At 36.2% G+C, this 16191-nt stretch overlaps 1 protein-coding gene across 1 annotated transcript in view; it reads left to right on the top strand.

Annotated features, from left to right (window-relative positions):
- The window catches only part of CFAP47 (cilia and flagella associated protein 47), a 203262-nt gene extending 187548 nt beyond the window's left edge, over positions 1–15714 (top strand). The window contains exons 64-66 of the mRNA XM_041003124.1: positions 2969–3130; positions 13372–13540; positions 15502–15714. Coding sequence (XP_040859058.1) covers positions 2969–3130; positions 13372–13540; positions 15502–15714 — 544 coding nt within the window. The remainder of the gene's footprint in view (positions 1–2968; positions 3131–13371; positions 13541–15501) is intronic.
- Positions 15715–16191: the final 477 nt, after the last annotated feature.

The following is a 16191-nucleotide window of genomic DNA, read 5'->3' as shown; positions in this document are numbered from 1 at the left end:
GAAAAAAAATAGCTCAAATGGTTGGAAATCAAACTGCATTCAAGCATTCTGATGCACTCCCTGATGTTATCAGCCTATCATATTAACACAAGAGAAATTTGTTGTCTAAAATATCGAAAATAAAAATTTACTTGATGATGTACTTTGGGGGAATCACAGCTAATGGGAAAATTAAAAGATGTTTATTTTTATATTCACTCAACTTTTTTTGTAATATGCACTTTCCATGAACTTTTTGAAGACAACTTATATGTTAGCAACATGATGCCGTATTGATGCTACATTTCAGAACCATTTCAAAGGATAAAACTATTTAGACTATGTCTTACATTACAACTCTTTTCAGTAGTTTTCACCACCCAACACCATAACATTCACATCCTGTTAGTAAGACATAATGGATCTATGGGAATAGTGGGCTTTTGGTGTCCTTGGAGAAACCCCTTGTATTTGCTTTGGGGGAAGTATGTTAAGCATGTAGAAGTTCTATATGATATGTGACATCTGAAACAGAGCTGTTGGTGTGTGTACAAATATAATCACCACCTGATATACACAAAATACAGCATTCAGTCTAACAAAGAGAAAATAAGTAAAAGTATTCTAGCTTTAATCATTTCTGAAATTCAACTGTGCATTTATACATAGCTGTACATATTTAAAGTGGCAATGAATATGTGATCCAATAACTAAGATACAAAATTCATTTTCAGGATGCAGTAATAAACCTACAAAACAATGCATTCTAAGTGCTGCTATTGTTCACTCTGAACTTTTCTTTCATTTTCATAGTTTTCTGCTTCTGTTTTACTATTTCTCTTTTCTTAAAAGATGTATTAAATATTTGAAAGTCAGTTACGAAGAGATTGAGACATAGAAAGAAATATCTTATGTCCATAGGTTCACTCCTCAAATAGCCCAAATATCCATAGATTGGCCAGGATGAATCGACCCAGGAGCTTCATCTATTTCTCCTTTGTGGATTGCAGGGACTCAGACAGGGCAGCTGGGACTTGAATCAGTGTCCTTACGTGATGCTGGCATTGCAGGCAGCAGCTTTATTTGCTGCACCACTCTGTCAGACCCTCTTTGTTAGTATTTTTCACACTTTATTAGTATCTTATTAATTTGGTGATATAGAAACTTCCAGAAATAACCAGATGGGGAGCAAAATAATCATTGTTGAATATGGGCATAGCCTTGGTGAATTTATACTCATTCAGAATTTTGTGGATTTAGACTTTCTTGGTGAATATTTAGAAAACTGATTTATGACAACATTGCTGCATGAATCAGATTCAGTATTATGTGATGCTCTAATATAAGTTATGAATTCTGTTTCATTATATATGTCATAGGTTTGTTTACCTGAGAGGAGAGGGTTAGAGAGAAAGAGAGCCCACACTTGCTGCTTCCTTCCTCAAATCCAGTTCTCTCATGTGGATGGGCAGGGCCTGGATCCATTACCGGCTGCTTTCCAAGTTTGCATCCACAGGATGCTGGAAAAAAACATGGTGCCAGGGTAAAATGCAGACCCTCTGATGGCGATGTACACTTCTCATAAAGCAAATCTCCCGATAGGCATAATACCCAGCTCCTGGATCCTTGCAGTTTAGTATGATATACAGGCCATTATTGGCTAAATTATACTGCGCAGTATTCCACTGTTTCTGTGCAACACACTTCTTTTTTTTACCAGAAATCTATTGCAAGAACATTTTTTAAATTGTGGCCCAATCTTTTTGATAGTATATGTAATGCCGTGATGGACATTCTCATATATAGCTGCTTTTTGATATCTTGGAAATATACTTCCAAATGAAGTTACTAATAGTGAAGCTGCTTATTTTATTGTCTGCAACTCCCAAATTTGGTAAATGTCATCCAACTGCTTCCCAAATGGTTGAGGTTAAGAGGTCCCCAAACTGTTCAGCTTTACTTATAGGAGGGTTTATATTTTATTTTTCAATCCTAATTTGTTATTGCTCCCAAATCACAACACATATGAGTCATTTCCATCCTAAGTAAGCAAACATATGAAAAATTATTTTTCAGTTGCAGCTATTGCTGTATTTATCCGCTTTTCATCACAGCCAAATGCTTTGAAAGCCTGTCTCTATTAACTTTCTTACCACAGTTGCTGGTCAATCATATGCTTTTCTGCAAAGATGCATCTGATCTTTGTCAATCAGATTTCATTTTTAAATGCTTCAACTTAAGGCAATTACATGGGGTTTTCAAGTTTTCACAGAAAATGTAATTTATCTATGTAAAGAAAGAGTCGACAACACTTTCTGCCAGTGCTTCATCTTGACAGAAAATCGCTCAAAATATCTGTTAACATAATACTTGGGCCCATTCACCCACCACTTCTTAAGAACTGTGATGTTCTACAGAAATTTTGGATGGTGTGGCATAGTGGGTTAAGCAACCACCCACCATGTCAGTGTTTCCTATAAATGCCAATTCAAGTCCCAGCTGCTCCACTTCCAACTTCCTGTTATTGTGCCTGGAGAAGCAGCGAAAGATGACCCACTGCACCCATGTGGGAGACTTAAGAAGCTCCTAGCTTCGGCCTGAACCAGCACCACACTGCTGGTTGCTTGCATTTTGGAAGGAATCAGAGGGTGGGAGGTAATCTTTCTGTGTTTCTCTGTGTAACTCTGCCTTTCAAATAACTAAACACATCTTTTTTGTTTGTTTGCTTTGTGTTTTTTACGAAAGTAACTTTGAGTAGATTGGATACCTGAAAAGCAATTGCCTCAAAGGAAGAATGATAACATAAACTATGAAGCAAAATCATTTGTGAAATGTAATTATCAACTACATTTTCTTAAGAATTGGATGTTCTGTTATTTTTGCTGAAACTGTAGGATTTGCTTACATTTTGAACTTAGATAGGAATTCACTATCTTTGTTCCCTTTGCTTGATTTTCTGTAGCACCCATTAAAATCTTTTGTGTTCAAGGGCTCATATCACACTGAAAATTGAATGCTTAACACAAGGAATTTGGAAGTTTCCCATAATGCTGATTGCTACTGATCCTGATGTGGACGACGTTATTAACATTAGAGGAATTGGTTTATTTAAGGAATCTGTTGTTACCTTCAGGCTGACAAGTCAGACAAGGTAATACATAGAACAAATTTATGTAAATTCATTTTGTGAGTGTAATTTATGCTAAAATGTGGAACAAACTTTAAGATGGAAAATCTTGTAGATCACATTTCAATGAGTAAGTCAGGATAGTGCTGCTTCCAAGATTCAAAACTTTACACACATATTAAATTTTGGCTTAAAAATTGAAAAATATAGTAGTCAAAGTGAATACCAAAGGAAGAAGCAAAAGTAAACAATTGGATACTAAAATTTAGGGTAATATTTATATTTTTATGTAGGAATAAAACTCAGTGAATGTTTTCAAAAATAGATGGATGTTTTCTCAGTAATGTTGTATGAATATCAAATGGTTTAATTACATAGAAATGATTCTAACATCTCTTTTCTGCCACATTTACCTGTTCTACCATAACTATCTTTGTTATACTTGAGAATAACACAGACAGTATAACAATACTTTGGTGAGTCCAACATAGAGAATCTTCTAAAGCTTTTTTGAGACATGCATACCACAAAATGTGTCCATTGTAAGTATATATCTCAATAATCTATTGAAATTATATAGTTTGTTGCCATAACTACATTTTAAATTTAGAACATTTTCATTTCCCCCCACATTTTCCTCCAAATTCTTTACAAACAACTCCCAGTATAAGATTCAGATTCAGATTATTTTATTTATTATGTTTAGCAACATTTTAAGCAGACTGTCTTTCCTCCATTGGGTTGATGTTGCAGCATTGTCAAAAATCAAGTGAATGTGTCCAACTTCTTATATATATGGCTGATATCTGAAATCTTTACTATATTCTACTTACTAGCTCATACAATGTATGGTGCATCTCTCCATTTATTTAGAACGTCTTTGGTTTCTTTCCATTGTATTTTATAATTTTCATTGTATAGCTCCTGTACAACTTTTGATACATTTGTACACTGAAATTTATTGTTAGAATGGTTGCAACAATGTTATAAATTTTACTCTCTACCTATTTATTTCTAGTGTGTACAGAGATACAGTTGATAGTCATGTGCTCAGACTGTGTATATATTTTTTGATTTTTTGGATATTGTCACTAGTTGGAAGAATTTGAGTGGTAGCATTCCTATCATGGTGAGTTTCAGAGAGGGCAAATTTATTTTCTCTTCGTGAGTCATTTTTTCCAGGGAAATTGGTAACTACCTGCTTCCCTATATAAACTTGTTCTTGACTTAGATTAGATGGCTTGATTATGTAAATAACCTATTGAATATATGCAGATTACTTCTCAGTCCAGAGGAGGCTTATCTAGGTATGTATAAGCAATGTTAAAGATCTAGAAAGCTAGTGGAGAATATAGATGGAAACAACATAGAAAAGCAGACTAAACTAAATTTATTGCTTGAATATTCCCCTACAAACACATCTCCGTTTTCTTTAGATTCAAAGTAAAATAACTTCTGAAAAGGAATTATCCTTTGCCGTGGTGATTACTTTTTCTTATTTGCTCAGGCTACTGTACAGGAAGAGTTGGAGGGAAAATATGCAAGGAAATACTTGAAGTGATAACCTCAGTATCTCATGAATTAAACATGTAAAACATGAGTGTCTCTAGGAAAAGGGAACATGGGAAAAGTCAAAGGCTGATGTTTCAAGGAATACATTTCATTTTATGTTTTCACTGTTTAAAATGACCACACTTTATCAAGGGATGATTTTCAGCATGATGTTCAGGACGATGAAGTGTTATGAACAATTAGGATAAAAGCACAACAGTATCTTTGTATTTAAAAATATGTGCGTGTAAAATGACTAGTAGCAACAATTTTGAGACATTTGATATTTCTTATTTTTTTCTGAATGTCTTATTTTTCACCCATGTAATTGCACTTCAAAAGTGTCTCTTTACAATTGAGTGAACTTTATGAATTACATGAAAGCTTATGATGTACATCCTAGGAAATGAGAATGTGCAATCTCATGGTTGTCATCACTAATTGCAATTCAGTTCTGTCAGAAAGTGGGAATTAGAAACAAATCCCTAACAGTATAAGTCAACTATTTTTTAAATAAGCAAATAGATCACTGGATATGGAAATTTTCACATTATAAATTGAATATCTACTGTAGATGAGCATTTTTACTAAAAGAACTGATATGGCTTGTGTATATTTAGAAATATCTGTGTATATATATGCATATGTCACGGGCATAATTCAAGGATGCTCAAAAGGTTCATGGAAATTGAGTTAAAATACATTTGCTGATGCAAGAAAATTCAAATCAGTGCATAGTTTTTCCATAATGTGCATTTCCATGAGCTCTTTGGTGATGTTCCACACGTACATGTAATTTCAGAAATCTTTAGTGAATAATGTTACTCCCATGACATAAATCATCTCGGATTCATCAACTGCCTTACACTACAGCTTGGAACTCAATTTATTGCTAACAATAATAATAAAGCTACCATACTTAAAAATGATGACATAAAAAGAACAGTTGATTGATTTGTTTGTAAACAATTTTCTCAAGGACTTTCTACCGAAATAATGACTTCCAACTGTTCCAGATGGAGGACAAAAAGTACTTTTTAAAATCCCTAAAGCCTAATAATTTTTTTTCCTTTTTGAAAATCTTGTCTCTCCTGTAAAAGATTAGCCTCATTTTTCCAGAGTCAATTAATATTTGAGCAGCAATTTTAACTTTCTGAATACAATTATTTTTATCTTTGAGAATGGCTGCCACATTCTTATCATAAATACAAGGAATTGACTATTTCCCCATATAGTTATTTATTATGCTTAATAGTACTTTTACCAAGAAAATGAACTAGAAAGAATTTACATCTAGTAAATATCAACTGTGTCAAACTTAATAAAATGAGTCCACTTAAGTGATTATTCACTACCGCCAGCTTTGTTATTACCTTGCTTGCTTAACCTAAGAACAACACAAAAATAATAGTAAACATTTGGTGTGTGCCTAAGTATTTAGAATAGATTGAATTATTTAATACTTATGATACTACAACATGAGCTCCATTGTTTCCAATTATGTAAACTCATAAACACACACACACATACAATCATAATTGCACAGTTAAGAATGAAGTTAGTTGCCAGATTTGGATGTGCTTAAGGTTATTTTTAAACCATGCACATCCTTTGTGTTCAAAGTTCCATTTTCATCTCGTCTTCATTTGTGCTTCTTTCTTTTAAAAAATCCATAAATGAAAACTTAAGTCAATAATCATATTCCTGCAAACCATTAGATAAAGAAGAAGAACCTGTTGTAAGTCACAGCAACCCAATAAAACGGAACTGCTGGAGTTATAGTTACATATAGATGAATATAGACCTTCACATGTTCAGAAATCACATAGTCAAGATGATGTAAACAAAGATAAAGAAAAGCAGCCATTCTTGACCAGGGCCAGTAACATCGCTTTAGGTGGTGTTTGAAAATTGATGGAGAGTGTAGACTAGGCATGGAAAATAAACCTTATGCCATCCTCAGAACTTGACAAACTACCTAAGCCCGCTCATTGAAAAAGTATTGCCTCACTATTTCCACTCAGCATTGTTGATTTCTCTGTATATTTCAGTAGCTTAGTAAAAGATGTTTGTATCTCATATCTATTTACTCATTTGACATTTAACAGACTGAACTGAATTTTTTTCAATTCTATATTACTATATTTTGGGAAGGAACTAGTATGATAACAACATGAAGCTCATTCCATCATGATGTCCCCTCCTATTCTGTGACACAGTCAGTAAATGACCCTGTAGTAATCACCCTCTCCCAGAACCTAGACCTACCAAACTGGCTGTTCAATGTTACTTACCCCTGCACCATCTCTGGCGTGGTCCTAAATTGCTTTCATACCCACACAAAGGATGTGTCCATACTATGACCACTCACAATGTCTGCATCACACTGTCTTTGATGTCCTCCTCTTTTACTGCTCACTCTTTCTCACATACTTGCTGTTGTTTTTTGCATATATCTCTAAACTTTAAGCATCATAGCACCCCAGGAATTTAATCTTTCTATCTAAGCTCCCTTGCTTGAATATCTCACCAATCTGCTGCTTTCACTATCCATGCTCAGTCTTTGAATATTTTATAATTCTGCTAAGGGTGAATATGAACTGTGATGCTAATTAAATAGAAGTGACGATGATGCTGGAATACTTGCCTACTGCCCCTTGCAGTGTACTTCACTTCAAGCTTACACAGCCTTACTTAAGTAAAATGCATTCTTGCTTTTCACTGATGCTTTTACTTTTGCATTGGATAACTATATAGATCAGAACACTCCTGAAGAATTTCATGCAACTCTTTCTTGTTACCTCACATAACCTGTAGGAGACCCATTCACATCGTTTACAGCAGAAATCACAAGTGCCAGTCCCTCCCCCAGCGCTGCCTTTTTTAATGAAACCAGCTTTCCTTCTGCTTCTAAGATGCATTAGCTTTACAGGTTGCTTCAATTTTTAACCTGTCCCAGAATCAGCAATGGTTGACTTCTTTAATTTTTTATCTAATTTTTAAAATAAAATGTTGGTTTTCATTATTGCTTTTAGGGTTTCTAAAACCACAATAACTAAAAGAACACTTTCCTGAAGAGGCTCAGGGGTAGACTAAGCTCAGTGACTTGTAACCTGATCCTTGATTTGTGTAATTTAAATGGATACCTCTGTGAAATTGCAGTCAATGTGAGAGTATAATGTCAGTGCTTTCATGAATACCTGATACAGTGTAAGCCACCTGTGTCAGTACCAGGGATTGGATCAAGGGTGTGTAATTGGAAATAAGGTATTTAAAAAGCTTTATCTCACAAAGAAAATTCAGATCATTATATTAAGCAAGCAAGCTTGAATATCTTAGCAGCAAAGCTATAATAATAATGAGTGCACTGGTAGCCATCTGGATGACAGAGTCTTGCAGGAACTGAGTTTAAGAATACAGACTAAATATACAGTGTATTTGGGGGTGAGGGGAGGAGGGGAGTCTATAAAAAACAAAATTAAAACTTTATTTTGGTGCAAGAAAGTATTTAAATCGATGCATATAAAGAATCTTCAAAAAGTTCTCGAAAATGGGTTTCAAGAAACGGCTTATGCATGGATTTCAAAATGTGTAACGCATCTCATTTTTCTAGATCAGAGCAACTCTCATGTCCCATCTGGGCCTCTGACAGGGTGGCACAGCTTCTACCCTCTTAGTCCAGGGGCTTCCTGAAGTGTTTGTGAGCTACGCATGTTTCTGTCTTCCTGAAGGCTAACGCAGGCTTTTGTCAGGTTTGCTACCCTTAGGACATTGGGTCTGACTTCCAGTGGGACACAGAAAAGTTGGCACACACAGATCATCAGAAAAGAGACAGCCATGGGACTCTGTGCTACCTCGGGTAGTGACTTTACCCCCAAGTAGCAATGAGCGTGTTCACAAACAGCATTTGCTATTGAGCGTCAAAGACAAAGGACAAGATCAGAACTGGAACGCCATCTTCTAATCCAGATAGCCACTGTCATGCCAGCGGAGCAAGTCATAGCTGCTTTATCCTCAAAGGCAGTTCTGCACCCCAGTTTTCTTCCTAGCCTCCTCCCCACTGCTGAAGCTCAATCTAAATCCTTCTACTTTCATTGAAATCTTTTCTCAAGTTTACTTAAGGGGTTTGATTGAAATCAGACTGAAAGAAGTTTAATAAATGTGACTAATATTACTTTAATATATACACAGAGAGCCATGTGACAACATTTGTTTCTCTCAATTCAAGACCCAGTTTTAGATTTTATGGAAACTTTGTTTTAAAATATACCAGTGTGTTACAGATGCACAAATTGCACATCATACTGCTGGCCATAAACATTTCTTTCAGAGACCCAGACTTCATTCCAGTATATCACCTTTAGAGAAGAGCGGGCATAATTTTCTGTCGCTGCAGGCAGTGGTTTAACTGCCACTGTACCAGCCTCCATAAGGCATTTTCAATGACCAGTTGCCTTCAGTGGTCAGTTGCCTTTAAATAGTTACTTTAAAAACACAGCATTTTATTTGTTTTCTTGAGGATGAGCACTCCTTTTTATGTGGTAATAGTAGCTGTATCTTCTTTATACAATTTCACATGTACAGTACATATTAACAGTAATCATGCTGTACAGCAAATCGCAAATCTCTAAAAACTTTCATCTTGAATGACTGAGACTGTATCATCATTGAATAGCAACCCCTCATTTCCATCACAGGCAGCTCCTGGCAAATGTGATTCTAGTCTCTGTTTCTCAGATTTGAGACTTTTTCAGATACCTCTTATGTATTGTCATTTTCAGTGAAGTCTGTTATGCCTTTGGTTAAGATTATGCATAAGTAAAATTTGTAATGGTATTATAAATGGGATGTTTCCTTTTCAAATTGTTAGTATACAGAGAAGTAACTTGTTTTTCTGTATTGATGCTATATCCTGTTCCCTTAAATTCACTTATGAGCTCTAAATAGTGTTTGTATGAACTCTAGGGGTTTTTATATACAAGAGTATCTCAAAATTTATGGCAACTGGAGTTAAAAGGTAAGTTTCCTTTGGTACACACAAATTTTGAATTCCATGCATACAAGGGATCTTCAGAACGTTCGCAGAAAATGCATATTATATAAAAACCTGTATGTGGATTTCAAAACTGTTTGTCCCACAAATGAATTTATCTTTTAATTCCATTTTTCAAAAATTAAAACATGCTATCAATTTTTGTCATGTATTTGAGAGGCAGAGAGGCAAAAAGCTCCAAGCCTCTAATTCACTCTCCCCCCCCCCACCTGAATAGTTGGGGCTGGGCCAGATCAGAGTCAGGGACCAGGAGCTCAGTCCCGGGCTCCCGGGGGGCAGCAGGGACTCAATTGCTTGAGCTGATTCCCTAGATACACATTCACAGAGCTGGGCCTTGAAGCCAGATACTCCCACGGGGGAAGCGCCTATATGGGTGTTGGTGCCCTAAGAGACATGCGTGCTACGGCCATACCATCCTGAACGCGCCTGATCTCGTCTGATCTCGGAAACCTAAGAGACATGCGTGTCTTACCTGCTAGCCCAAACACCTGGCCCTCTAATAAAACTCTTTGAAGACTGTTCCATTAAGATTACATCATCTCTACCTAGGTGTGTGTGTGTGTGTGTGTGTGTGTGTGTGTACATACAATATATATAATTAAATAAATAATATTCTTGTTTTAATGCTTTATTTTTTATTCCTCATTAAGCTGTGGCTAGAAATTCTAACATTGTTTTCACTAGAAATGGCAAGAGTGGGCATCTTTTTTTTGTTTCTGATCTTAGAATAATAGCTATATAGTTTTCACTGTTCAGTATATTGGCTATGGACTTATCATACATGACTCATCATGACACAATTTCTATTACTCGTTTTAGTCTCACATCTATAGTGGGTATTGCATTTGTCAAATGATTGTTTTTTCTGCATCTATTAAGATAATCAAGAAGTTTTATACTTTCTTCTGTTAATGATGTAACACACATTGACTGATTTTCTGATATTGAAGAGTTCTTATCTCCTACAGATAATCCCACTTGGTCATGATATATAACCCTGAAATCTGTTGTCACATTTGTTTTATTAGGATATTGTTGACATTTTCGCCTGTATGTTGGCCAAGAACATTAGCCTGTAATTTTATTTTCTTGCAGTGTTTTTGTTAATAGGATTATGCTGGCTTCATAAAATGAGCTTGAAAATGTTTCCTAGGTTTTTTTTTTTTTTTGGTTTAAATTATTTATAGTAGTCACAGTTGTCTCATCCAAAATTTGTATTTATCTGCCTCACTGATTTTAAACTGCTCTTCAATTCTTTCATTTTATGGCAATTTTTCTTTTTTTAAAAAGGTTTATTCATTTATTTATTGGGAAGTCAGATATACAGAGGGGAGGAGGAGAGACAGAGAGGAGGATCTTCCTCCCATTGATTCACTTTCCGAGTGACCACAATGGCCGGAGCTGAGCCGATCCGAAGCCAGGAGCCCAGATCCTCTTCCAGGTCTCCCAAAAGGATACAGGGTCCCAAGGCTTTGGGCCGTCCTTGACTGCTGTCCCAAGCCACAAGCAGGGAGCTGGATGGGAAGCGGGGTTGTTGGGATTAGAACTGGCTCATGCAAGACGAGGACTTTAGCCGCTAGGCTACCACACTGGACCCATGGCAATTTTTCAATTTATTTATTTATTTGAAAGGCACCTTTATACAGAGAGGGAGAGACAAAGATTTTCCATCCACTAACTCACTCCCTAAGTGGCTGCAATGGCTGGAGCTGAGCCAATCTGAAGCCAGGAGCTAGGAGCTTCTTTTGGGCCTCCCACATGGGTGCAAGATCCAAGGTTTTGGACCATCCTCTACTATTTTCCCAGGCCACAAGCAGGGACCTAGATGTGAAGTGGAGCAGCCGGGACATGAACCAGTGGCCATACAGGATCCTGGTGTATGCAAGGCAAACATTTAGCCACTAGGCTATTGCACTGGGCCCCATTTTATTGCAATTATAGACTATTTTCTTATTTTATAAAATCCAGTGATATTCCATTGCATATGCATATGCATATATGTATATATGTGTATGTTGTATATACCCATATCTGAGTGTATGCATTTTTATCTGTGTATTCATTGATGCTACACTAAACAGAGAATGCAAATATCCCTGTGACATGATTTCATGTGCCACTTCTTTTTCTTGCTTTCACTTCTATAATGCATCATATACTGTACGCTTGATGATATCCTGTAACTACTGCAGGCTTTCTTCAACTTTTAATTCTTTTTCTTTTTCCTTTTGCTCCTCTGAATACTTCAAATGATCTGCCACAAAGTTAACTGATCCTCTCTCCCACTTGAACATTTCCCATTTAATTCCTCTTGTGAAGTTTTCAGTTTATTGAATCTGTCTATTTAGTTCTCAACTATTTTCTATTTCTTTGTTGATATTCTGATGTTGTTCAAACATCATTTTTCAGAGGTTGATGGCATCCTTAAAATGAAATTTGTATTGCGAATATGAAGGGGGAAATGAAGGAAGGAAGGGTTCATGGCGGGGGAGGAAGTGTGGCTGTCTGCTTGGCACTGTGTAAAGTACATGAAGTCCGTTCTCTTTAATCAACTTTTTTTAAGAAAGGTGATTATTTTTAAATTAGTCTTCAAGTTGTTCATATACATCCATTTCCTTAGGGTCACTTTGTGGAAATTAATTTTACTTTTTATTGGGTCATTTATTCTCCCCTGTTTGGTAATGTTGCCTGTAACACTCTTGGCAATGGCCTTAAAAATCAGTTTCTATGTGGCAGGCATTGATCTAATGGCTTTCTATCAGTTATTAATTTAAAAATGATAAAACTGAGGAACAGAAAGCTTAAATAACTTACAAGAAGCCATACATCCATATAGAGGTATAATCCTGTTCTAAGACATTTGTATTCATGATCGTGTTCACAAATCTTCGCCTGATGTTCAACACTTATTTGCTGAATGAATCAGTAACTTATAACCTGAATATTCTCCTTTTTTCCACATTTTAAAGTGGATTCTGCTTGCAAAAATTGTACTTAATGCCTTCCTCTGTCAATCTGGATTTTAGATGCCTGCCTTGAAACCGCTGGTGTTGTGTGCCCAACTCCTGCTTTACCCTACCAAGAATTTCTTCAGTTTTCTTTACAATTTTCCTCCCAGATGCAAGCAACCTTGACATAAATATGGGTACTGGAAGCTTAAACATCAGTCAGTTCAACAGAGATCACTGCAAGCATCGCTAGGCCCAAGTCTCCAATGAGACTGTGTAGTGTTTTCATGTCACTCCCAAACAGAAAGCTAAAGGAGAGAGAGAAAACATCATGAAACTGTTCTAGAGACAAACTACTCCCTGATAGCTTTAGGGGGCTCAGTCATTTTATGTAAGATTTTACTTACAAATGACGGGATTTACTTTTGGGGTTTTGAATTCCTTCCATTTTTATAGAGACCATAATTGTTTCTCTGAATATTGTAAATAGAAGGCATTCTTGAAAAAAAATGTAAAATTCTATTTGGCTGCATTCTGCAAGATGGCATCTTTTAGTCATTCTAAAAGTGCCTGCTCACTCTGTTATCAGCATTGCACATGGATGTTTCACCGCAGGCCCATTTCAGAAAGATTCAAACTGCACCCATGAAGCTCTCACCGACAATGAACCAATGACCGCATGGAACAAGTTGATATTTGTACTTTTGTTACAGACATCCGGAGCCATTTACAACGTTTTTCCTACCTGGCAGTGATGAGGAATTTTTCGTAAAACCTAGAGCTGGAGAACTTCCTGCTTGTAACAGTGAAGGGACTCTAATTACTGTAGGATTCACTCCTCGAATGTACAGCAAGACACACAAAGCCACATTGGTGATACAGGTGAGTGGCATGAGGCAATGACAAGGTTCCTTCGGTCTCTGAAAGCATCTCTATGAATTCCTGGGGAGAGAAGATTTCACCCAATGATCACAGATCAAGAATCTTTATACTACCACACAAAGGCCCTCTTGCTTCAACTGTTCTCACTTTACTTCTTGTTTGTCAAACAACAGAATTTAAATATTGAGTTGAACCAAAAGGTTATCAACACCAGGTAAAAGTAAGAAAAATGCTGCCCCTTCATATCAACAAAATGTGCAGAGGGATTCATATGGTCACAGATCATTTACTGTAATATAACTATTCGATGACCTACTTTTGGGTAGCTTAAGAGGGAGATTTTAGAACTTTTAATTAAGGCATAGAGTATTGTCAGAATGTTGAGCTCTGAAATGAAGAAAGTAAAACAAGATAAAATGATATTGTAATGGAAAACACTATGTGAAGCAGACCTATTAAGGTGTTTGTTAACAGGTCAGACATTTATCTTTCTGAAAAATGCATCTAGTAAACAAAATTTCTCTGAAAATGTTCACATATGTTGGAATAAGTACATTCAGGGTATAGACATCTTTCAGTTTCTGAAAAGGAACCTCTTGTTGCATGCTTTCAGTAACAAAGGGAACAAAGCGTGTGCTGTGTATTACACAATTCCTAGTTCCAAAGTGATTTCTGGATATCTAAAGCAAACAATAATTAGGTTGTACCAAAGGCAGAAAAATGTCTTTTGTTTTAGTGAACAAAGCAAATATGAAGCTGCTTGAGAATGTTTTGCCTAGGTTTTCATCTAAGAGTCTGTGCCACCTAGCTGGTGAGAGGCTTTGCTGCCCATTCTCTGTTGCTCGCAACAATACTTGGTTTGCAAAGAGCCTTGGCAGCTGCTGGAAGAACCATATGCACAGCGCAGCCTACCGCAAAATTATTTGAATCTTAATTGAAATACACAAAACATAATTGACAATTTCATAATAATCTTTATGCATAATTGTTTTCAAAGGGTCTTGAATACGAGTGCCAGGTCAATACATGCAATTCACATTTATGTACACTAGTTGCTGGGTGAAAGGGCATTGGTTCCCTCATGCAGCTCACTCCTGGGTACTCTGAGCTGCCAGCCACAAGTACGACTAGTTTCTAGTTAGTAGTTCACATCTTAGTACTAGCTGCATTACACATCAAGCCTACTATATACTGCAGCAATCACTTGTCCTGCGCTTACCCTTAATGAGTTTTCTAAGCATGCGTGGTACAAATCTTAGTGCAAAAGAAAAGACCTCTATGAAAAACAAGCGACTTCAGGAAATTCTGCACATGCAATGGAATCCAGAATACATATGCTGAGTTGTGGATATAAACATACGGAAAAATGCTAGTCTGCCTAATTCCTGTGCATGCATGCTTAAGAAATGATGGATTCAAAAGAAATCACCATAGGAAATGTACCAACTTACACCTGGGTTATGAATGTCAAGAATGACACAACACCTTTCCTGGTATATTCAAATGGTTTTATTTCATATGTTCATGATATTACAAAAGAAGCTCAGCTTATTTTACCAGTGATTTTTATGGCTACACTGAAATTGCCATATATAAAATAATTATAAAGGGCATTGTTCCTACTAGTTATAGTTGATTCTGTGCATAATTACATGAACCAAATAGATTCTTTTCCCTTATGTGAGGAGGAAGCTTACTTAGTCCACCACAGGACGGATTTTAGAAAATGGTTCTAAATTTATAGAGCAAAGTGCTTTTCTTAACTTATTTTTTCATGCGTATCATTTGTCATTATAGGTACAGTTTCAGTTTTATACCTTTTTCATATCCCATATTGGGAACAATGTTAATTATGGGAAATGTTAATTATGATAAGCATTTCCATACATTCTTCTGAGTTCCTGGATATTGCATATAAACTCTCACTCTCCCCCTCCCTCTTGCTGTCTCACTCTCTCCAGACATCACATATGTACTGGATGTATGAGATCAATGGATTACCTCCGAAAACCGTGCCACCGCTACACATACAAGCTAAAGTTAAGTCAACAAACCAGAAATGCTACAGCATACCAATTATTCGGCGTGACTTTCTGCATGAAAATGCTCAGCTCCTAAGGACCGGAGTGTCCTCTACCATAAAGGGTGCGCCTTTGGTGACAAAGAAAAAATAAAATTTTCCAAAACATTTCTTGGTCTTTTTCCTTCTAGTTAGTTCATCTTTTGGAATATTTCTGAGGAATAATGGTTTAATTATGATAGGTATTCTTTATTTCATTGTCTTTCCAAATACTGCCAGTCTGTTCTCTGAGTATATCGTACGTCATCTGTGTAGTTTTAAAACTGAACTTTGGTTGCAAATACTGGAATAAGTTCAAGTTTAAGCTGCAGGAGTATATTCACAGTCATTGAAAACAATTTCAATCACAATACTTCAAACATCAGTATTGTTATTAAAGGTACTAAAGTTCAGTTTGTCATGTCGATGTGACTTATGAGTCTTTAAAACATTAATAACAAAATCAGCATAAACATATGATTTGGCTTTTCTTATATCTGCTATTGAAAATACTGTGTAATTTGGTAAGTAATTCATTTTAAATCCATGTACAAATGTGCTTGCAGCCTACGTGCTCCTGTATTGGAGCCTT

This window comes from Ochotona curzoniae, unplaced genomic scaffold, assembly GCF_017591425.1.
Source record: "Ochotona curzoniae isolate NIBS_2020 unplaced genomic scaffold, NIBS_Ocur_1.0 contig_1274, whole genome shotgun sequence".
NCBI classification, from domain to species: domain Eukaryota; kingdom Metazoa; phylum Chordata; class Mammalia; order Lagomorpha; family Ochotonidae; genus Ochotona; species Ochotona curzoniae.
Note: the sequence above shows the minus strand (reverse complement) of the source record. Positions and strands in the feature narration are given on the sequence as shown.